General features: G+C 36.9%; 1 protein-coding gene across 1 annotated transcript in view; it reads right to left on the bottom strand.

The window, feature by feature from the left end:
- The window catches only part of NELL2 (neural EGFL like 2), a 303,898-nt gene that overhangs the window by 206,950 nt on the left and 73,553 nt on the right, over positions 1-23,395 (bottom strand). Inside the window, exons 5-10 of the mRNA XM_046642268.1 lie at positions 16,405-16,578; positions 16,219-16,315; positions 13,795-13,867; positions 13,542-13,624; positions 12,536-12,664; positions 10,827-10,929 (exon numbers count right to left, since the gene is read on the bottom strand). Coding sequence (XP_046498224.1) covers positions 10,827-10,929; positions 12,536-12,664; positions 13,542-13,624; positions 13,795-13,867; positions 16,219-16,315; positions 16,405-16,578 — 659 coding nt within the window. The remainder of the gene's footprint in view (positions 1-10,826; positions 10,930-12,535; positions 12,665-13,541; positions 13,625-13,794; positions 13,868-16,218; positions 16,316-16,404; positions 16,579-23,395) is intronic.

Below are 23,395 nucleotides of genomic sequence, written 5' to 3'. Positions count from 1 at the left end.
TAATGAAAAGTTATGCTTCCTGCAACAGACATAGACACTTCATTTTAGTAATGAATACTGGATAATTTACATTTGCTTTTTCTCTCCTTTCTTACCGTATATAGACATAAGTGTTATAAAGTTGCATTTCCTAAGTATTTACATATTCTTTGAACATATGATTATCGCTGTCTCCAGAACATCATAAATTTTTTTACTTCTCCATTCACACCGGATAATTTTCTTTTTGGATTTTCTTTTTGCACTAAAGAAATATGCTATACATCACACAAGGCAGCATAAGAGAAACCCTGCATGTCTTCAAACTGTGGTGCTGCCACTTGATTGGCTGGGTTATCTCAGGCAAATGAAATCACCTCCCTAAGCTTCAGTTTTCTCATCTGTAAATTGGAAGCCATTATGACTAGCAAGAAAAATGATTCATGTTAGTTCTCCTACTCCAAAAATACTTAATAAATGTCAGTTTAAAACATAAACCTTGGGGCTGGCCCCATGGCCAGTGGTTAAGTTCACACACCCTGCTTCAGCAGCCCAGGATTTCACCAGTTTGGATCCTAGGCATGGACCCTGCACCACTCATCAAGCCATGCTGAGGTGGCATCCCACACAGCACAACCAGAAGGACCTATAACTAGAATATACAACTATGCACTGGGAGGTTTTGCGGAGAAGAAAAAGAAGATTGGCAACAGATATAGCTCAAGTGCCAATCTTTACAAAAGAAAAAAAGAACATAAACCCTAAAACATGTATTAAGAGCTCTTCCTGAATAATTGAGATCCAAGAGAGAAGCATAAAGTTCCACTGAGAACCTGGGCAACAAGGAAAGCACACCTATGAGCTAAATCTTTGCTAAGTAAAGCGTGTTCCCTGTACCAGCAGAGCTGGCATTGCCCAGGAGCTAGTTAGAAATGCAAACGCTCAGGCCTCACCCCAGAATCACTGAATCATAATTTTCATTTTAACAAGATCCCCAGGTGATTCATACTCCCATTAAAATTTGAGCTAAGTGGCATGCTCCTGCACACAGGCCTTAGAGCTTGTTGGACAAAAATTCAGTCTCAGCAAAATTACCAATGTATGTGTCATGGATCATGGCAGTCAGTTGCCAATGATTAAAATTATACATATCATACCTGTATATTATCTATTATGCTATGTGAACTTAAAATTATCTTTCCCGAGTTGCTGAGTTTGTTGAACAAGTATTTGTGAGACATCTGTTTACAACTTGAAATAATATTTATAAGTGAGGGCCACTCTGAAGCCAGTCAGCCCAGAATTTTTTTTACACTAACAATGTAACTAACATATTAAACCAACAGTAAGCCCACGATCTGAACCTCAAATCCTAAAAACATAGTGTGGCCCTATGGCTTAGGCCAAAACTCCAGAGACCACATAGCCACCTCCCCAAGAGGCAACATTCTAGCAACTGGGGTGAAGAGGGTGTGAATAGGAGCTGCTGCCATTTAGAAGCAAAATCTAGGCAAAGGCTCTAGTATATAATGTGGGTAGAATATTCTAGTAGCAGGCCAAGAGATTACAGCAGCCGTTCCAACAAATAGATATTTTACAAGCTTAACATTCCTGAGTTGGACGCAGCTCCATTCTTACCACTACCAACTCCAGGAACAATTTTTTAAAGCAATTTCATGTGATTTTATATGAATTTTTATGGTTAAATAGTTTTGAATTTGAAGCTAGCTTTTGCATTAAAAGAAACGTGCCTGAATTGTACTCTATCACAACCATCTCTAAACCGAAAAAGTGAATTCTTTTCTGATCCTTCCTCGCACTGAATTCCTATATCATTGTGTTTTCTTCATTTAATTTTTAGTCTATGCTAATTTTATACAATCTGTAAATATATACCAGAGAACACAAGTCACATACATTATTCAAGGCCTCCAGTGGGGAGCCCAGTACAGCTGAGCTACTGCTTTGTACTTTTTGTTGGGGAGGGTAGGTCTTGTCGCTTTATTCTCCAATGGGCACCGCGATGTCCATTTGCCTTTATCAAGCAGTTGCTCTTGCTGAGTTACTACTTTCAACATAATTACCAAAATCAACTTGTAAGATGCTTTAAATTGCATATATCTTATTTTTCCCTATTCTGATTACAAAATGCCATTTTGTGTGATTTCTATTGAGAAGAAAATAAGCTCATTTTAAAACAATTTCCTAACAACACTGCAGCTAAGAAGCTATATTATCTGCCTAAGATAAGTGTTTTTCTTCTCTCTTAGACTGAGTCTCATCTGAATGATGTCTAGATATCACTCTTTTGCTTTGGGATAAATCTGAACTCCTTTCACTTGTTTCAAAGCCTCACAGTACTAAGGAGGACTAACCTTCTGATCACCTAAAGAGTCCCATTTTTACTCTTTTAGAACTATGCCAGACGGTTTGATTTAATTATTATTACAGACAGATTTGCATAAAGCTTTCTTCTGAGGAGTTTTAGGCCATTTAAAGCAATGTCATTAGATGGGCAGAGAAATTCCTTTGAGAAAATGTAATGGGGCATGAAAAATAATAAAATCCACAAAATACATTTATTCAAGGATCTTAATAATGAAGAGAAATTACAATTCAGGGTGAAGAACTAGAGGCTGAGTACTTTCTATTATTTTAAAACAAAACATGATTAAATAGGCACAGCAGAATGCCTCCGAATCAGAGGGCAGTACTCCGTGCTCTGTCTTCTGGAAAACCACTTTCATTTCAGAAAAAAATAAATTCAATATATTCTTATGCCATCTATGGAATTTACTGAAGATGCGAACAGCAATTAATTGTAACAATAATTTCATGGGAACTCACTAGACAACATTGTCTGTGGTAAAACAAGAAGTTCAGGCTTCCATAGACTATCATTCATTAAAGGATCTCCCATAAATTGATATTACTTTGTTTGGGAAAAAGAAAAAACCCCCCGATGCCCTTTTTACAGACCTAGAGAAACCAAGAGAAAAGTGGTGTTTTCAGGTTTCTCTCAGCGCTGCCACCTAGTGCTTCTCACTAAAGGGGAAAACCCCCCAAGACCAGCTTTTTGTAGAGTAAGTTGGGCAGAGCTGACAATATTTAAAAGTGCCCTAGTCTTCGACGCGGCAGTCACCATTAGCACCTTACTCTATGGATAAAGCCACATAAAAGTGCACCAAGATTATGTATGAATGACATCCTGCAATATTGTTTTTCTTTTGAAAACAGAGAGTTTGAGAGAGAAGAAATAACACTAAGATAAAACTATACAGTGGAGTTATATGCAGCCATTTTTAAAGTTGGTTGATATGGAAACATGCCCAAGATAAAAGCCCAGAAAACTGTAGATATCACGTAACATACATGAAAAGCCCACGCACGCATATGTAAGTGGATGCATTGAAAATCATTTAGAAGGATTTACAAGGACTACAAGTTTTCAGCAGGCAAAAGGGAGATTTTTATGTTTTATTTTATATCTTTTTAGATGGATTGAATATTTACTGCATGCATGCATTACTTTTAGTTAAAACATTAAAAATGCTGTACCAGGATTAGGAGGAAAGAATGATAGTGAAACAACTTCTACTACTTGTAGGACTGTGAAGTAGAGGACACAGCAGCTAAATCATTGTGACATTGTCATCATCCTATGATTCTGCCCTGCCTTTTCCTGGCATCCCAGCTATGCTACAAGCTAACTAATAAACAGTAGATTGTTAATTTTTCTAAAGATCATTAAAACATATCATGCGGTGTCTCATATAGTCATTCATCTGAAGGCTATATTGTTAATTATTCTTACTTATTAATATACTGCCAGTTCAATACTTTTTCCACTGATTTGACATTTATCAGTTTTTATAATGTTCAAAAGATAGCATGCCAAATGTCTTCCTGAAGAGTTTATGAAAACATATCAGCACAAAATTAATGATAGTGTTTAGGAAGCCTACAGGATTGTTTTGATGAAATCTCTCTTTAACATACTTTAGCTAACTTGTCTTTAGTGAAAATATTCCCATCATAAGTTCAATTTTCTTAATGAAGTAATGCACAAGTGGACTATTTTCTTAATGAAGTAATGCACACTTTTCTTGCCCATTTTTTCACACATACCTATAGAATTAGAAAAGTGTCCTAATTCTATGATTCACCCAATATTATTTTAAATACTAAATTAAGGTAATTTTGGTAAGAAAAGACAATCCAGACCAAGGCCATAGACACAATTTACAGCAACACCATTACCTCTCCACTCATTCAATTGTTTGTTGTGACATAATACTCCTTAATAACTGCAAACTTTCTAAAAATAGTGCATCTGATATGTAAAACAACACACCTTCCCTTTGATCACTCTTTCTTCCTTTGTCGTTACTGCATAGATCCCCTCAGTCAGCACTGGCGTTCTGGTCATGTAGCCCCTTGTGTCTCTACAGTGTTAACTAATTTATAATTGTGCTCATGCACAAGAACCTCCCATGCATAGTGCATATTTCCCATGCTTCCAGCATTACTGGAGAGACAGCTAAGTTTATTGGTTATGTTGCTCCAAAATTATTTCTTTTTTAATGTAGCCTATATAAATTATGTTTTCCTTTTTATTAAGGACAAAGAGATTCCAGGTGAATTATATCCCACTGATTTTGTTCCTCATCCCTACATTCACACATTCAAAAGTCTCTGAATCATTTTTATTATAATGTCATTCCCTTTTTTAAAAAAATCCCCAAGTTACTTGAGTGGCAGTCATTTAATCTCTGTCCCTACTTTGCTACGCATTTTAAGTGACAGGCTAGAATCATCCATATTTGCAAGCTAACATGAAAATAAAAGAATCAAACCTCCCAAACTACCATCTCCTGTCAAGAGCAAGAAAAATGCTCTCTGGAAAAGTGTACATATAAAAAAAACTCTACTCTTACTTTATATTATTTATAACTAAAGTGGCCCATAAATATATGAAAAGGTGCTCGTCTTCATTAGTCATCAGGGAAATGCAAATTTCAACTACAATATAATCTCATGTACCAAAATCATTTATCCTAATACCTAAAATGAAAAAGATCAAAAATGCCAAGTGTGGGCAAGGGTATGGAGCAACCGGAACTCTCATATATTGTTGGTGGCAGGGTAAATTGGTATAACTCCTTTAGAAAACTGTTTGGCAAAGCAAATTTGTGCAAGGGTAAGACAGCTGTGCCATAGAATAATACAGTTTTAACCTACGACCAAACAATTCTACTCTTAGGTATATACCCATCAGGCATGCATAACACCAAAAAACATGTAAAGAATGTTTATAGATGGACTATTTATACATCCAAACACCGGAAAGCACCAAACTGCCCTTCAATCATAGATTGGATTGTGGTACATTAGCACAAATAGAATATATACAGCAATAAGTATGAATGATGGACATCTACATGCAAAAATATGGATAAATCTCACAAAGATGATTTTGAATGAAAGAAGCCAGACACAAAAGAAAACATAATGCATGACAAATTGGTTCTTGTGTCAACCTTGGTCAAGACTTATCCAAAATACTGAGGAAGAGAATGGCCTTAAAGAGAGTAATACTGTACATCAGAATATAATCCAAAAAAAACTACCTTGCATTACATACTAACTGTTCAATCTTACAAAGATCATTTAACCTCCATGGTCTCATTATTGCTCTGTAAAATGGGGATAATGAAACCTTATCTCCCTAAAAGTAAACAGCCATTCTGAATATCTAAGGTCCTATGTAGCTTTAAGATCTACAAGCCAAAGACATAGTTTAACTACTCCGTATTTTCATCAATAAAAACATGAATGGTTCTTCTAATAAAAACAATAATAATAGCTAACATTGTTCTAAGCACTTTACATAATGTAAATTTACATATTTACATTATTCACTCCTCACACCAATCTTACAATATAGATATAATTGCCATCTCCATTTTACAGAGGAGAAAACTGAGAGTCTGAGAGGTTAACTAACTTGATCAAAGTTGCATAGCTAATAAGTGGTACAGGCAGAATTCAAATCCAGAAAATCTAACCTGATGACCCCCATACTTAGCTCCTGAGTACACAAAGACATTATAGTAACTCCATTTTATCTAAGTAGACAGGGCTTTTAAAATTAAGTTTAAAACAATTCGATGTCTAATCAACACAGATCATATTAAAACGTAATCTATATTGTGTACTGAAACTGATTTTGTTCAATCAAAAGGATGATGATTTTAATTTATTCATATAAATCCGGCCTCTTTGAGAAAACACCAGCTAAAATTAACTACTCTACTAGGCAAGCACCAACCAATTTTGATGGTCACAGTCGCCTTTCCTGTATCTGATGCTTCTCTAGAAACGGAGGGGAAATCTGTCTTTCTTGTTTTTGTTATTGTTGTTGTTTTTTTAAACACAGTCTCTTCTACAAAAAACCTTATGGCATTAGTTCAGATCTCCTTCAGATTTCCCATGTTCATAAATCACCTTTTCTGTAAGGCAGAGCTCTGTGTTCAAACTTGAATCTACAATCCACTGAAAGGAAATAAATAAATGCAGTGAAAAGTTTAAAATTCTTTCTAATATCAGTGACTCTCAGCAACTTTCTATTTCGTAGAACTTTAGTCAATTATTTTCTGATAATTCTTTGCTTTTTGAAATCTAGATTGACATTTTACATACTTTAGTTTGACCTCATCCTATTTCAGAGTTAAAGTCACCTAAAATATTTACACTTTACATTTTCTAGCACTACCTTGAATTTGTGTCATTCAATCTTGTGGATGGCTAGTTGAGAGCCGCTGACTGGGATAAAGGAGGTGATGATGGTGCTGAAATGGAAGAAGATAGAGGGATAAAGGCAGACTCCGCTTATTTTGTAATTCTGCCTAGACTTAGCCAGGACTTCAAACGGCTTTGTATGGTAAGCCTAGCTACCAGTCGATAGTAGTGGATCACTTAGATTAGTTGCAGCGGACGATTTTAAAGAAAGAAGTAGGCTCACAAAGCACAGCACTTTCAGAAGGAACTTCTCTGTGATTTCTAACTAATTGTGTGTTCCCAGACAAGTCACGTATTCCCTCTTATTAGAAAGATGGAGGCAACAGCTACCTTAGAGAGTTGTAAAGATGGCATGAGGAAGAAAGCGTGAGCCTTCTAACCTATGGAAGTGCTAGGACTTCGATATAGTTGTGATTACTATGACCTCAATGATTTGGCATTGGCATTCCTGCCCTTGGATTATATCTGTCTCTGTTTGGTTCCACCAGAGGAGCTCACTGGCAGGGGTGGGAAAGGTTAAGACTCTCCTCCCAACACTTTGTTTATGTAGATTCAAATAAAGAATTGGTTCTCTCTGACTTCTTTCCCAGAACAACAATCTTCTTACTATTCATCAGGATTTATATTTGGATAAAGGGCCGGAGCTGAAGTTACAGAGGGGAAATATAAAGCAGACTGCAAAATAGGGCTGCTGGGAGTTGCAGGAAGCGCACTGGTGAAAGAAGCCTGAAAGCATTAAATAAAGAACGTGGAAAAATGACGGACCACGTGCACTTGCTTTGTTTGTCTCAGTCATGACAGAGTAAAATTCAGCAGGGAGGTCACATGCTTTACCTTCTAAGGGCTTCAGGAATAATAAGTGATTAATCTCTTGAGACAGTTCTCACCACAGAATATATTTTGTTAATTTATGTCATTAAAAGGGCTACTGAGCAAAAGATTTTCAAAGATAGGTGAGTGCAGGGTATAAGAGGAAGGCTTATATTTATATTTTAAAAAGTAAAAAAACATAGAATCTAACTTATATTTCCTTGAAATCAAGCTTTTATAAATTATAACAATGATAATACTGACAAAATTAACACAGGAAAATGAGACTGTTTCTTTCCCTTTGTACCTAACAGTGAGATGCACACACACCACACATACACACACACCACACACCTGCACACCACACACACACACCTATGTGTATTTTGGCTTCTCCCACTTTCAGCACATATGAAAATCAGAACAATCTCAGCAAGCTAGTTAATGATTATTAAATGTATTTTAAATGCTATCTTTTTTAAAATAAGTTTTTGCAAAACTTTTCAGAAGAACATTCCCTGAAATATTTTTAGTGACTGGTTTTAAAATTGCACACCTGGAGAGACATTCCCAAATAATCTCTAAGAATATTTACCATATGAGCTAAATAATTATTTCCCTTAGGAAAAAAAATTCTGTGGGTGTTTACTGAAAATATCTTACTAGCTCTTGCAAAACATTGAATTCATCAGAACTAGAAGTTCAAATATTTGAAATACAAACAAATATAGGCACAAATCCTCTATATTCCACGGCACTGAATATGACCAGAAAGATAAAGTCATTTTATTCTTAATATTTTTATTAAGACTGAATAAAGATGCCAATGAATTATTGTGGCATTTGTTCAGTGATGTTGTGGTCTCCTCACTGATCACTTACTTTCAGCTTTCATTACTTTATATATGAGGCAAACCGTCGATTTTCAATCATTAACACCAAGGTCTGCCAGAAGCACTTTGCATTAATGAATCTTAAAATATTTTACCATTGCATTAAGTCTAACTGTATGCTGGGAAGATTTCAAGCACAGTCTGATTTAGCAGGCAGCTTACAGTTGGGAACAGAGACAATTGGTAACATCGGAACTGAAATTCACTACTTCTGACTAATGCGTTTATCATGATGGTCCATTATTTCAATCAGCCTGTCTCTAATAAAATCGACATCACTTAATGCAAATCTATCATATTCACAGGTAACAATGTAGAAGTATTGGTGGAAAGAAGGATAAAAGAAGTAGGCAAAAAGTATGATTCCTACTATTGTTGTGTTATGAATATAAAGCCCTATACAGGGCCCTTCGTTCTCCCACCTCCAGCTATCTACAAAGAAAACTACACAACATCACCACAAGCTTTTAGTTATGAAGACAAGTTCAGCGGAAAACTCAGATTACTCCCCACCAAGGAAATTAGCTAGTGACATGTGTAAGAACAATCGCATTGAATCCTTCCTGGTTCGGCCGAACTTACTTGACTAGGCTAATACACTTTCGTGAAATGGACTGGCTTCGATGTAAAGTCTAACAAAATGAAATATAAAAGAGCTCCTGAGGTAATTGAACCAATGGGCTATGAAGTGACTTCCTGATTTTACTCTGATAACTTGTCACTCTCTCCAGCAGTAGCACATTGCACACTATGTAGGCAAGAGAAAGGCATGGGAATGGTAACGGAGCAGGTAAACAGAAACCCTAGCAAATGCACCGCTGAATTCTCTCTCCCTCCCCTCCCCTTTCCCTCCCCTCCCCTTTCCCTAAGTGTATGTGTGTGAGCGTGTGTGTGTGTGTGTGTGTGTGTGTGTGATTGTATAGTAGTCCCCCTTATCCGCGGGGGATACGTTCCAAGACCCCAGTGGATGCCCAAGACTGCAGATAGTAGCGAACCCTATAGATACCATGTTTTTTCCTAGATGTCCATACTTATGATAAAGTTTAACTTATAAATTAGGCATAGTAAGAGATTAACATTAATAATAAAATAGAAGAATTATAACAATATACTATAATAAAAGTTACCATAGATCTTGGCAACCTCAGCATATGATTTTTTTTCTTTCCTTATTAAGTTGAGAACTTTCACCTTTTCATTTAAAGGAAAGATTTTACGGTTTCTCTTTGGCATGTCTGAATGGCCAGCGTCACTGCTCTTGTGCTTTGGAGCCATTCTTAAGTAACATAAGGGTGACTTAAACATAAGAACTGCGATACTATAACAGTCAATCTGATATCCGAGCAAACTACTCAGTGACCAACAGGTGGACACTCTGGACAGAAGGATGCTTCAGGTCCGTGGTGGGACAGCAGGATGGAGTGGGATTTCATCATGCTACTCAGAACAGCATGGCATGCAATTTAATACTTATGAATAGTTTATTTCTGGAATTTTCCATTTAATATTTTCAGGCCACAGTTGACCACAGGCAACTGAAACCACAGAAAGCAAACTGACAGATAAGGAGGTACTACTATACTGCACTTACACAACCCTATATATTCTACAGACTTTACAGCAACTCAGTTCCCATATGTTACTATTCCTTGGCATAAAAACAGCTAACTTTTAAATGCTACTTTTAACGAGGATTTAAGGGCAGTCTTTTAAAGTACAAATAACATAGATGAAATGCTTTCTGTTGTTAAATGAATGATATAGAACCCCTTTGAGGATAGCTATGGATTCAAAGAGCATTTCCAGACATCAGAAGTGAAGTGCATACAATGGCTGCTAAAAGGAGGACAGATTCTTCACTCAGTGCTGTTATGAATTAAGACCATGGCTCTGTCTACACTGGATGATTCTATAATAATGTGGACTTCTGTGGTGTGGGCTAATGGAGTTCGTGTAGCATCTGCTATTGAAGGTCATTTGTATCATGGATTTCCTTGGTTATTGTGGCTGAGTGTGAACCATTCTTAACCTATTTTGGAAGTATTTTTATCAATTTGCGTAACGAGAGAAATGCCTTCCACTTAAATTTCTTATATGTCTTTCCTACTACTGTCACTATATAGAATAGGTTCCTCCAAGAAAAAATTTTCCTGCTAGCAGACAAGTATAGCATTTTTAAATGGAAAAGAACGGGTCAACCAAAATAGAGAAGGTATTCTTCCTATTTTTATCATTTTAAAAAGCTATTTAGCTTGCCGAGATTAATCCAATGATGGGTGAATATTTATTAATACACAGCTTTATTTTTGCCAAAAAAGTATTCATCATAAAAGTTATGCTCACATTTGCATTCCTTACAGCATTTGCCATCCACGTATGCAAGAGCTGACTTAAGGGGGCACTCAGGCATTGGGCAGATCAGAGCTTCACACTGGATGGTTCCATTCTGAGAAGAAAACAATATTTAAATAATTTCCAAGCTGCAGTTTGATCATCCTCAAGTATTTTTAATCTGTTCCTTAAATTTCAAACTCTTCACATGAAATGTCATAGATACCACCATTCTCTTTGGTTATTATGCCATAAAACCCATAATCCAGAGAGACCCACAGTAATACAGATTGGATCCTGACCCAGCTGGTGATTGGCTCCCATCTTTTCTCCAGCAACTGATCCTAAATGCGCTAGACTTCTCACCTTCTGAGGTGAGGTGGAAATGATCTGGGTGGAGGGAAGAGCACACACTGACAGGGAAATAGCAGGCCAAGGCTAAGCCTGGGGCACTCATGTCTCCCCAGATTACTCATAAAATGAGCATCAATAAACCAGGAGATTTCTGGAATAGCTGCTGTCATCCTGGAGACTCAGTCTCAGGACTCAGAATCTTCCCATGGATATTAAGCTCAGAGAGGCCACCACCACAAGGCGGTGCTGACAATCACAAGAAGCACCTAACTGCAGACAGAAAGCAAGGAATTTAATTCCTGAAGGTCAACCAGAACTCCCAGGTAGCCAACGGTTCTTCTAGTCATTTCATTGACCTCACTACACCACATCTCCTTATTTTATTCAATTCGATTTTTGGCCCCTGTCAAACACGTTGGGAAGGCTTTAGGATATTTGCAAAGTGTTATAATTTACATAGGAACATAATAAGTTCCTGAATAGAAATCATAATGCACGCTCACTCGTGCGCACATATATGGCTATTTCAGAGCTGCCTTTGACTTTTTCACATGTGTGATATTCTGCTTTTGAATAAACTTGATGAACTTGGAGAAATTCTTTTTTAAGGCTAATTCACAAAGACTTCTGACTTCTTTCCAGTAAAAAAGTTTTAACAAATGAATTCATGTGGAATTTAAATGTTCAAAGTCAAACTAGTTTGAACTTTTCTTTGAAAACAAACAATTTTTGAAATCCCAATGCACTAAATATTCTACTTTATTAGTGAACAATTAGCAAAATCATATTTATTTCAACTCTATAATTTGCATTCCACTTTATTAGCTAACTTTTAAAGATTATCTTACCTATTTAAACTCTATTATTTGCTTATATGGCCCAATCTGGTCACAATATTTCATGCTGCACATAATTTAGTTGTATTAAAATGCATTAATACATGTAATCTATACAGAAATGAAATACAATAATGTACGCCTGAAATTTACACAATATGACCTCAATAAAATTGCTTTTAAATGCATTAATAAACACATCAGGGGAAAAATCCCTGGTAATGTTAAGGATAACAGGACATAATCCCTTGGGAATCACCTTAGTAACCCAATTTAAATTGCTAACTTCACATGTGTACCAATAAACTTACACTTTACAGCATTCCTAAACCATAATCATCTTTATAGGCTAGAAAGCGTCTTTAATAATGCAAGACACAGTTCTTTAGATTTGACCGGGTTTCCTAGCACTTTAACGTTGTGTCTTGAGGAAACAGGTCTTGAAATTTTCATGATTACATTGTTTTAATAAATTTTTAAACAGTGGGGGCATCTGAGTTCCCTTAGTCTGAACTCCAGTGGAAGCCGTACCAGGCACGTGCAGTTCTTACAGCCGTCTGTCCAGGACTCGAATTCTCGGTAGGTAGTTCCCTTCATGGTGCAAGTCCTTTCACAATAGCACTGATCCAATCTATTCATTCGCTGTTCAGCTCGAGACAGCTGTAGCACAAAGGAAGGGGTTCATATTGTTCGCCATTCCAGCAACACAGAAACACAAAATACTCCAGTAGGCATCTGGGTTTTTTTAAGTGCATGGCAGTCATGATGACTATACCTATCAACCATTTGTTATAAATATATTTAAGCCTTTAAAAAGAAAAGGCTTTTCCCCCTCCTCATTTTCATGGTAAATTTGCTCCCTGCCTTGGAAAAAAAAAAAAAGCATAATTTATAAGATACAAATGAAGACTAAAATGGCATCACCCACAATGCAGAGAAGCATTTTCCATTGTTAAAAACGTTTTACTTCATGAATATGTTCACTCAAGTGAAAACATAAATTTTAGAACCTATATTGTGTCAGAAACAAATCATCAATATACAATACAACTTGCAGGTTATCAGTAACCACTATGCAAGATGACAACAGTCTGGTGAAACTATAAGTAAATTTGATACACGCATAAGACAGTGAATAACCCTACCACGGAAACATAGTGGCAGAAAGCATTTGTGGGGCCATTTCCTTGACATAACTCTAGTGCCCATATTCTTTACAAAGTCCTCTCACCTCTTTCCTCGTAATGAAAAACTAAATAATAATAAAAATGAAATTAAACAATAAATCCTGTTGCAATAAGCAGTGTAAAAACCAGGTAATCTGCCTCACTCTTGATTTACTGAATCATTTGTTATACAGATGGCTAGGGTTTGAATACTGATAACTCTTTCCTTGAGCAGAGATTTAGATTCAGGACTAACAAACAAGAGAGTATAAGAAAAGTCTCAAAGGTGGACATCTGTGGTTATAAAGGAACTATGAGGAATCTTAAGGATTTTTGAGCACCCCCACACTATATTTACAAGTAGTTTTTACCTTGGCTGATGTTTTGGCTAAAATGTCCTGCAGCTCCATTATTTTCTGCACGAGTCCATGGAAGTCATTACAAGTTGGACAGGCTAGAATTACAAACACTACATTGGTCAAGTTGTATTTATAAGGGGTTCCATCTGGTTAAGTCTGTGCTGACAACTAATATACAGGAACTCCAATTTCAAACTGACATTCTGGACAAAATTAAGCAGGAAGCACACTTTTCATCACACAGTGCAAGAACTAATGGACTTACTGCGATTAAGATCTGGGCACTGAGCGATAAATCCTTGGGGCATGACAAGTAACTGCACATCTTGCATTATACCCTGTGTGTGAAAAATTTAAAAAGAGACATATTACTTTCATCTACCCAAATTATGTTCAACAGTCAAGTTCATGAAGAAAAACACTACAGGACAGACTCACCGAAATCCCTAAATAAAACCTTTTTGAATACATGACTACTACGTCAAATCAAGGGAAGAAATACATGAGACGAAATAGATGATTATCCATGTACTCTCCTATTGAGAATATTTTTAAAGCCGTAAGATTAAATGTCAAGATATAATTAAAAGGCAATAGTCATGTTGTTTTGAGAAGTTATTTTTAGTTAGCCGCTTGAAAAAAGGCTTGAAAATGACCTTTAAAAATCAACCTGAAAACCACTCCTGGTTTCAGCAACAGTGAAACTGGATACCAATTTTAAATGAACTGCAATCATCAAAGAGAAAAGGATAGAAAAATTGAGTCACAGAGCAATGCTCATTTGAGCATTTCTCATTTTTCAGTTGGATCTTTTAAAACTAATTTCTCAACTTAAAAAGGACAACAGATTTATTAAACAGCTGCAGCAGAACTTAATGACAAGCCCTTCAGAGTACAGAAAGTTTAGTATAAAAAATTTTTAAAATGCCAGCTGAAAATGACCCATTTTACACAGAGGGCCACATCACACGTTTATAGGCAAAATTTACAGGCATCCTTAGTCTTTAAGGTATAATTAGCTTCCAGCTTACTGGGCTCTTAAAGCAAAGGCCAAATGGTAGCTCAGAAATGACCTCATCAGACATTCCAGCTGTCCCTTTCATCCACCACCCCTCTCTCTTCCTTCATCAACTTTATATATTTTCTTTAATTAATATTTCAATTTATCCTTTTAAAAATGCAAAAAGAATGTCTAATGACAGGGACGACAGCATCAACATATTGTCAAGACAATTTTGAATGTATCTACAAAGATTTACCAGTCACATACTGGCCTATATCTTCTACATGATTAATCTTATTAACGGCACTGTATAAAAAGAGTGTCAGTGGAATGATAAATATTTTAGTATACACTGTGGCAATTGCTGGATCTGTCGTTTGCTTGGGATTTGAATTAAGAGGCAACTTGTATACAAACTCCTATCACTTGGAAGCAGCAACATGAAAATGAGGCTACCATGTACAGTTATATAGTTTGTGCGCTGCACAAAAATTATGAGTTAAATTTACAACCTCTGGAGTAGCATACATAACAGATGTGTGAGAAGGATTCTGAGGCCACATCTGGGCTCCATAGGAAAGACCACCATGATTAAATAGAGGAGACCGGGCACTCATAGCACAAATTTGCCATCCCTTACATGGGAAAAGAGCATTGATTTTTCAGGATTCACAAGCATAGGATCAATTCCCCATGGCTGCCTTTGGGCACGTTACTTAACCTCTCCAAGCAGGTTTATGCTTATGTAAAAGAGAGATAAAAGGATAAAAGACCCTGCATCAAGGCCAGCAAGATCAGGATTCAACGGAATAACATATTGAAAGCACCTGGTTTTCAGGTAACAGTTTAAGGAAGTTTTTAAACTGTCTTCCTAGGATTACAGACCATGCTTAGAACACCACTTTAAAATCATCAGTACCTACTCTACCTAGAAATCTACGAGTTGGACACATGACCTATCATTCTTTTCTTTAACAACCACTTGCCAAGTCACTTCTGTATTACAGGCACTGTCACAGTCACTGGGAGAAAAATGATTCCACTACGGACTTGAGTCAAGCAATGTTCTGGACTTTATCTCTTCATCCTTAGAATATAGAAAGTTAAACGGGATGTCTTTTAGATCCTCTACAATGATAAAATTCTATGGAGAGTATCACTAAGTAGATACTAAAGAAAAAGATATAAATTATGACTGCTTTCTAGTTTTGATAGATTTGTGCATACATATGTATTCTTTCTTACTTTCTGGAGTTCAAGGAGACTATGAATAACAAATATTGAAAAGTTTTCAATCCTCTATTATTAACATCCCTATAAAAGTATCATCAAAGGTTATATATCAATGGTGGAGAATTTATTTTAATATTAACATTTTAAATTTTTATTACTTTGAATGCCTAATTGCAAGAATGATATGCTAACTGCCCTGATTGCAGCCTTGCGATCATCTCTGTACTGTCTCAAGATCAACCTCATTCAGGAAAAAAGAGAAAATAGTGTCGGCCAGCTAAATAAATCACCAATGTAAAAAAAAAAAAAAATAGAAAGGGACACAAATAGAAAAAAAAACTATAGAAGCAAAATTCTTTTGTTTCACACCATGAAAAGCAAAATGTGCTTTTCCAAACTCATTAGAAAGTATTTACATTTAGATTTCATGCTCAGAATTTAGTCAAAAGATACCTTAAAATATCCATGTGCATTATTTCTCTGTCCCAGCCAAAATGTTGTGCCCAGAGGCAAGTCTGTGGAGGGCTTTTCCACCACTCTTTCATATATTCTGCGAAAAAGGAACATCAGGTAAGTGAGGTGAGTTGACAGTCATTTCTTGGAATCTTCCATTTCTTGAACTGAGAACATTTCACTTACTTATTGCAGTCAACGTGTAAAATCAAATGGGAGGCACTGATGGCTAGGGAGAGCTTGTGCCACTTGTCATCAGCCAAAATGTAAGGAAACACTTCTGTGTGAGGGTGGTGACTGCTTGAGCGGTAATGCAGCCTTACTTCATTCCGATGGCCACTGCTTTCCAGTTCCAGGTACCTGCACAGAGAAGAAGAGCTAGATGAGGCCCATGGAAAATAAAGTTCAAAAATTATTGACACAACTTCTCTCTCCAGAAAGATGGAGTAGATATGTTTTCCCCATTCTTCTCACTAAGTACTGCTAGACACCATATTATAAAACAAACATAAGAAGAGCCTGAACAACGAAGAAAAAAGAGAAAACCAGCCACAGATCTCAGGACCCAAGGAACAACACAGTGTTGAGTTTCCTGGGTTTTATTTTTGCCTCATATATCCCAGTCTTGAAGCTGAAGAAGCCAGAAACCTGGAAATATCAACGGATACAAATTTAAAAAGTCCCACAGAAGCCTGCTCTCTCTAGCCAAAGTACCAGAAAAGAGGAAGCCTAGCAAGACAAAAACTTTTAGAGAATAACCTCTCTATTCCAGCCAAACACCACAGAAAAAGACTGTGGCCCCATCCCCAACCATGCCAGCAAAGGTTAAGTGGGGAGCCTAGATTTCCACCTTCTTGAAGCAGAAATGAGGTACCCAACACCTCTGCTAGAGTGGTGACAGAGAGTACCAAGCAGAGAGCCAAGCTGGCCAGTAATGAAGCCCCCTGCTCCATGTCATCAGCAGAGATCACAGGAGGAGGAGCCTACATTTCCACTCCATCTCACAGTAACAAACACACTGCCCACTCCCCACTGGGATGGTGTCAGAGAAGGGCCAGTACAGAGTCAGGACTTTCACTATCATTCAGCAGTAATGAGACCATCCCTAGCACAGTGTCAGCAGAGACCATGTAGGGAGTTGGAACTTCCACCCCTACCCAGAAATAATAGGAGCTCCCCCGCAATTCTCAACAGAAGACAAGTAGGGAGCCTCTTTCACTTGGAAGTAACAAGATGGCACCCATCTATCTGCTGCCAGATCAGTGTCACAGAAAACTAGCTAAAACAGGGAGTTTAAAAAAGATCCAAGTCTCAGAACATAAAACAAAAATGTCCAGGTTTCAATCAAAAATCACATCATACCAAGAACCAAAAAGATCTCAAATTTAATGAAAAAAAATAACCAAAAGTTATCAGCACCAAGACATTAGAGATGTTAATATTACCCATCAAAGATTTTAAAGAAGCATTGATAAAAGCAAGCAATTACTAATATGTTTGAACATGCTTGAAAGAAATGAAAAAAATAGAATAAGAACCAAGTAAATATATACAAAAGAAACAAATGGAAGTTTTAGAACTGAAAAATACAATAACTGAAATAAAAAGCTCAAAGGATGAGCTAAATAGTAGAATAGAGGGACCAACAAAAGAATCAGTTAACTGAAAGATAGAACAAAAATTATCCAATCTAAAAAACCCAGAGAAAATAGACTGAAAAGAAAATGAACAGTCTCAGAGACCTGTGAGACTTTAACCGAAGGTCTAACATTTGTATAATTCGAGTCTATAAAAGAGGAGAAAGAGGGGAACTGAAAAAGGACTTGCAGAAATAATGGCTGAAAACGTCCCAAATTTGATGAGACATAAACTCACACAGTCAAGAATCTAAGCAAACTCCAAACAAGATAAATTCAAAGAAATACTCTTCGTAATTAAACTTCTAAAAAACTAACAACAAAGAAGAAAATATTGAACGTAGTCAGAAAAAATTGACACCTTACGTAAAGGGAAAAACAATTAGAATGACAGTGGATTCCTCAGCAGAAACAATGGAAGCCAAAAGGAAATAGCACAATATTTTTCATGTGATGAAAGAAAAAGCTGTCAGCTCAGAATCCTATGCCCAGCAAAAATATCCTTCAGAAATGAAAAAGAAATCAAGATATTCTCAAAAGAAGGAAAATTAAGATAATTTGAATTAAGTGTCCAACTCAGATATACTATGTTTAAGGTTTCTATTTAGCCTAATGAACACTCAAAGGGGCATGTAGGGAGAACAACCAGGCCTACAAGTCTGGAGTGGGGAGAGGTCCATAAGGGATACAGGAATTTGGGAGTCAAAGGCATACAGACTGTATCGAAAGCCATGGAGGCATAGGGATTACCTAAGTAATTATTATAGATGAAAGAAGACTGATCTAACATCTTGAGGAAGAACCAGCAAAGGAAACCAATAAGTGTGACTAGTGAGATTAGAGGAGAGTGATGTCCCAAAGGCCTAGTGATGAAGAAGATCTCTCAAGAAAGAGGGAGGAATCAACTGTGTCAAATGCCACTAATAGGTCAAGTAAGAGGGAGACAACCTCTGCATTTAGCAAAACAGAGGTGTTTGGTGACCCTAAAGCTATTTCAGAAAACCTTATAGGGAAGAATTCCGCATGAAGTAGGCTCAAGAGACAATGGGCAGAGAGAAATAAGGGACAAGTACAGACATTTTGGAGAAATGGGAAGGTAGCTGCTGAAACACATGTTGCCAAGGGAAGTTTGACTTTACTTGGTAAGAAATACTACACGTTTGAAATAGCGAAAATCTGATAAAATACCAACTCTCCACTCATAGAGGAATTATGATACATCCGTATTCTGGAACAACATGCTGCTTTACAAAAGAATGAGATTCTGACACAAAACTATGCCAACAATGTTTACTATTAAGTAAACAAACAAAAAACTCTGTAGAATCCGATTTTATTTGACAAAACTGTGTGTGTGTGTGTGTGTGTGTGTGTGTTTGTGCGTGTGTATGTATCTCTTTAGAGAAAAAAGATCAAGAAGGATACATACCAAGATGCTAACAGCAGCTACATCAGAGGAGTACAATTAGGGGGAAAGAATGTGAAGAAGCTTCTCATGTTTTTTCATATCCTTGAATTTTCTTCATTAATCATGTATTACTTCTTTAATGTAATATATAGTAAAAATTTTATTTTAAGATAAAAAACTAAGTAGTCGAGAATACAAATCATGTTTAGAACTTAAGAATAAGTAAAACACCAACTTATTTGGTGTTTGATCCAGAAGACACAACTACAGAATCTTTTCTATATTATCATTTAACAGGTATTCACTATTGAATCAATCCCACAAGTGAATTCGATAATGATAAAGAAGAGTTTGCATTTTTAAAAAAATATCAGCAAACATACTGCCCAATTGCTATATACCTGTCAGTTCCTAACACATCAAGGCGAGGACCCTATTGTTGCTGTCGGGTCTCCTCCTCTAGCTGTTATTAGAAATGCCACCTGTATTGAATTCCTAAACTTGAGGTACTAAAACAAATCTTTAATAACAATGAGGCTGACACTATGCCCTACAAACAAGAACAACCCTTCAGAAGTTAAATATTTCACCAAAAGTTACATTTTCATTAGCATTATTCACTCAGCTTTTTTAAAAATGAAATAGATATGTAATACACAAAAAAAATCAATGAAGAAAAAATAAATAATCATGTAAAACACTTAAAACTGTGCCAAGCACATGATTAGTATTCACTAAATTTAGCTCACATTAAAAGAAGGGAAAACAGGTTGAAAGGAGTTGATCCATATCTTCAACATCAGTCACTACTAAGATGTACAAAATCGTATGAAGAAAAATTACGGGAAAATATGATTATTGCATACTTATAAGTTAAAAAGGATTTATAATGAACATTGGGCCTATTTTAATGAATCATTTCTCTAATAGCAATCATATTTACTTCCAGAACTCCACTGTCTCCTCTAGGTGATGTCTCAGCGGGAGGCAGGCCTGGTTCCTTCCCTTTTCCCCCACTGCATCCCCCACACCCAGGCTCAGCAGAGCAGAGTGGTTAAACATCCAAGTCCTAAGCCCTGGCTGCCAGGTTCACATCCGGGTACCCCTCCTGGCAGTGGTGAGCTATTTTGCCAATCTGTGCCTCATCTGGTTACTCAACTACAAAATGGGGTATGAAATATACTTGCCTCAAAGGACTTCTGTGAGGATTTGAATGAGTTCATTTAAGAAAGCACTCGGAACATTACTCAGCGCATACAAGACACTGAGTAAAGATAGTACATGTTAGCTATGTTTTTCATTTCAAAAAGTGAAGAGGTCAAATCCTCCCTCCTTCTCATGGTACAGCCAGGGGCAGGCCCACGACATACCCGAGCAATCTGACACTCTTCCTTCAGAGTGGAATCTTGATGGAACACAGTAAGGAATGGAGGGAGGAGGGAGCTGCTTTGTGCTAGGGCAGCAGCATCCTGGTCAGCTATGTTAAGGTCACTCGGTATCTTGCTTCCTGCTTACTGACCCAGCAGGGCGCCTTCAGTTATTGCCTGTTCCAAATTCCAGTGCCCCAGCCTCCCATCAGTTCCGTAAGCTGCCCTCCCACCCACCACCTCCAAAGTCACCCTTCAACCAAGAACCTTAACTGATACACTACAATTGTGACCATGGGGAAAACATACAACTGGAATAAAATCTATCAACATTTTTAAAAGCGATTGTTTGAGTGAATATAAACGGATTTAAGATTAGGCTTCAGAGAAATAGGCAACAGTGGACGAGACATCATTCATTTTAACAACCTCCTTCATAACTCAAGATCAAAGGATAAAAATAAGGTCATGTCTCATGTGACAAAAAGGTTACACACCACATGAAATGAGAATTTTTCTGCTGCCTTAAATTAAACCTAAATAGAAAAATGACTAGATCATCTCAGTACATTAAGCTACAACCCAGTTGTAAATTAGCCACCTGAAGAAAAGCCACATGCACTTCTAGTGCCAAACGTAGCACTGGCGTAGCTCACGGATGGCACAGTTGTAAACAAGTCCAATGCACCAGCTGTGGAACTGACAGCCCAGCTGAGCCTCTCACTCCTACCTATGACCCAACCTCTCATGCCTCAGTTTCCTCATCTATAAAATGAGGAATCAGTGTGATAATCCATGTAAAGCAGGACGTCTGACACACAGTAAGCACTCAGTCAATGGTAACTATTTTTATTATTTGTCAATAATCCTAATTAGGCATCATGTATAAAGTCCAGCTTCTTATACCAATTCTGAGAATAACTATCAATTTGAATACATTTTTTAAGTGAAAGAATACAGAAACCAGCAGACAGAAGTTAGAGGCAAAAACAGGAGATTAATCCACTCTTACAGAAACTAGCTGACAGCACTGGTCTTATGGGGGCACTGGCATATCCAATAAAATACGCAAAGTGAAGTCCAGCAGTAGGGCTAAAATTATTGTGAGTTAGGCGACTTTGTTCATTTATCAGAGAAAACTGACTGTTTCACCTTGCCTCTTCCAATGATTCCTCAGATGTTGAGGGAGATGGCAGCGTGAGGAGAAAAAGGTGTATTTTTTAGCATTCCTCATCAGAATCATATTGATTCTATTTTTATTCTTTTGCTTTTAGTGGTATTTGGTCACCAGCGAGGCAGTATAACGCAGCAATTTAAAAGGCCTTACAGTCTTCATCCTGTCTCCATAGGTCACTAACTGGACAAGTTAAAAATCTTCCCCAAGCCTCAGTTTCCTCCCCTATCAAATAGAGATAATACGAGTTGTAAAAGTAACCGTACGTGATTGTTTTAAGAACTTAATGAAATGAAAGTTGTAAATGCATACGTTGCAGAGTTCCTGATAGAATAAGCACTCCATAAACACCATGATTATGACTTATATTTCCCATGATATATTTATGCATGCTATTGAAACAGCAAATTTTCAGAGTGGATTTTAACTTAAGCATGAATATCAGACAGAAATTTATGAGAAAATACCCAAATAACAATGCCTGAATCTCATCTATGATATTCCCATCAAATGGTCATCCAGTTTGTTTGAATTCATCCAGTGTCCAACAATTCATGACTCTGAAGCCAATCATTTCATTTTTAGAAAACAAATACCTTCCTTGTATTAAATCATAAAGGGAAAGGTGTATTTTTAAAACGATGATTGATTATTCATTTATTACAGCAAATATTTACTATGGGCACTGAGAATACGGCAATGAACAAGGCCAAATAACACTGACGCTTAGAGATCCTCAATAATAAACACAATATTAAGTGAAAATTAAGTTTAGCCATTTCAAAACTAATAAGAATAATATTATAAAAGTCTTGCTGCAAGAAAGGAAGGTAGCTAGATTGGAGAGGTTAACAAAGTTTCTTCATGAATAATACAGCTGGGAGCCAAAATCCTTCACCAAGGGGAAAGATCAGTAGCAAATGGAATTAATTCACGATTGAAGCCCTGGCATTGAACATGATGGCTTGAAAAACAACCTCTCCGTCTTACTACCCTACATAACTGAGTTTACAATAAAATAAAAGGAAAAAACGGCCACTCATGAAATAGAGATAATTTATTACTATTAATGATGAGGACAGCAAGATAGAAAAAAATTCTAAGAAACAACACTTTGAGCTATGATCGTGGAGGGGAAGAAGATTTAGTGGCACTGTGTATATTTTTAAAATATCAATCTGAGAAAGGTCTTACACAAGGATGGAGAAAGAACAGATATGGTAAAGCTCTGATAATAAGTGAGTACCCCACCACAAAAGGGTATCCACCGGAGTGAAGGACTTGAAATAAGTCGTTGGATAAAGGGTAGTATCTGCTTAATGCTGGACCCTCTCAAACCTCAACTCACTTAGTTGTGACTGAGACCAACCAGGTGGAAATTAGAGAAAGACTGGAGAGAAAGAATTCAAAGTGGCAGACTCGAGGAAGATGAGTCTTCACTATTTTACCAAGAATGAACGCAAGAGCATACTGTCACAATGTGGAGGAAGACCCACCCGGGAATATGGACTACTGCGACGATCTGAAAATGCACATACGCAAGTGTGTTGAAAATCTAGCTTACAGATCTTACGAGGAGTTCACAGATTCT

The sequence above is a fragment of the Equus quagga genome, chromosome 1 (genome assembly GCF_021613505.1).
Source record: "Equus quagga isolate Etosha38 chromosome 1, UCLA_HA_Equagga_1.0, whole genome shotgun sequence".
NCBI classification, from domain to species: domain Eukaryota; kingdom Metazoa; phylum Chordata; class Mammalia; order Perissodactyla; family Equidae; genus Equus; species Equus quagga.
Note: the sequence above shows the minus strand (reverse complement) of the source record. Positions and strands in the feature narration are given on the sequence as shown.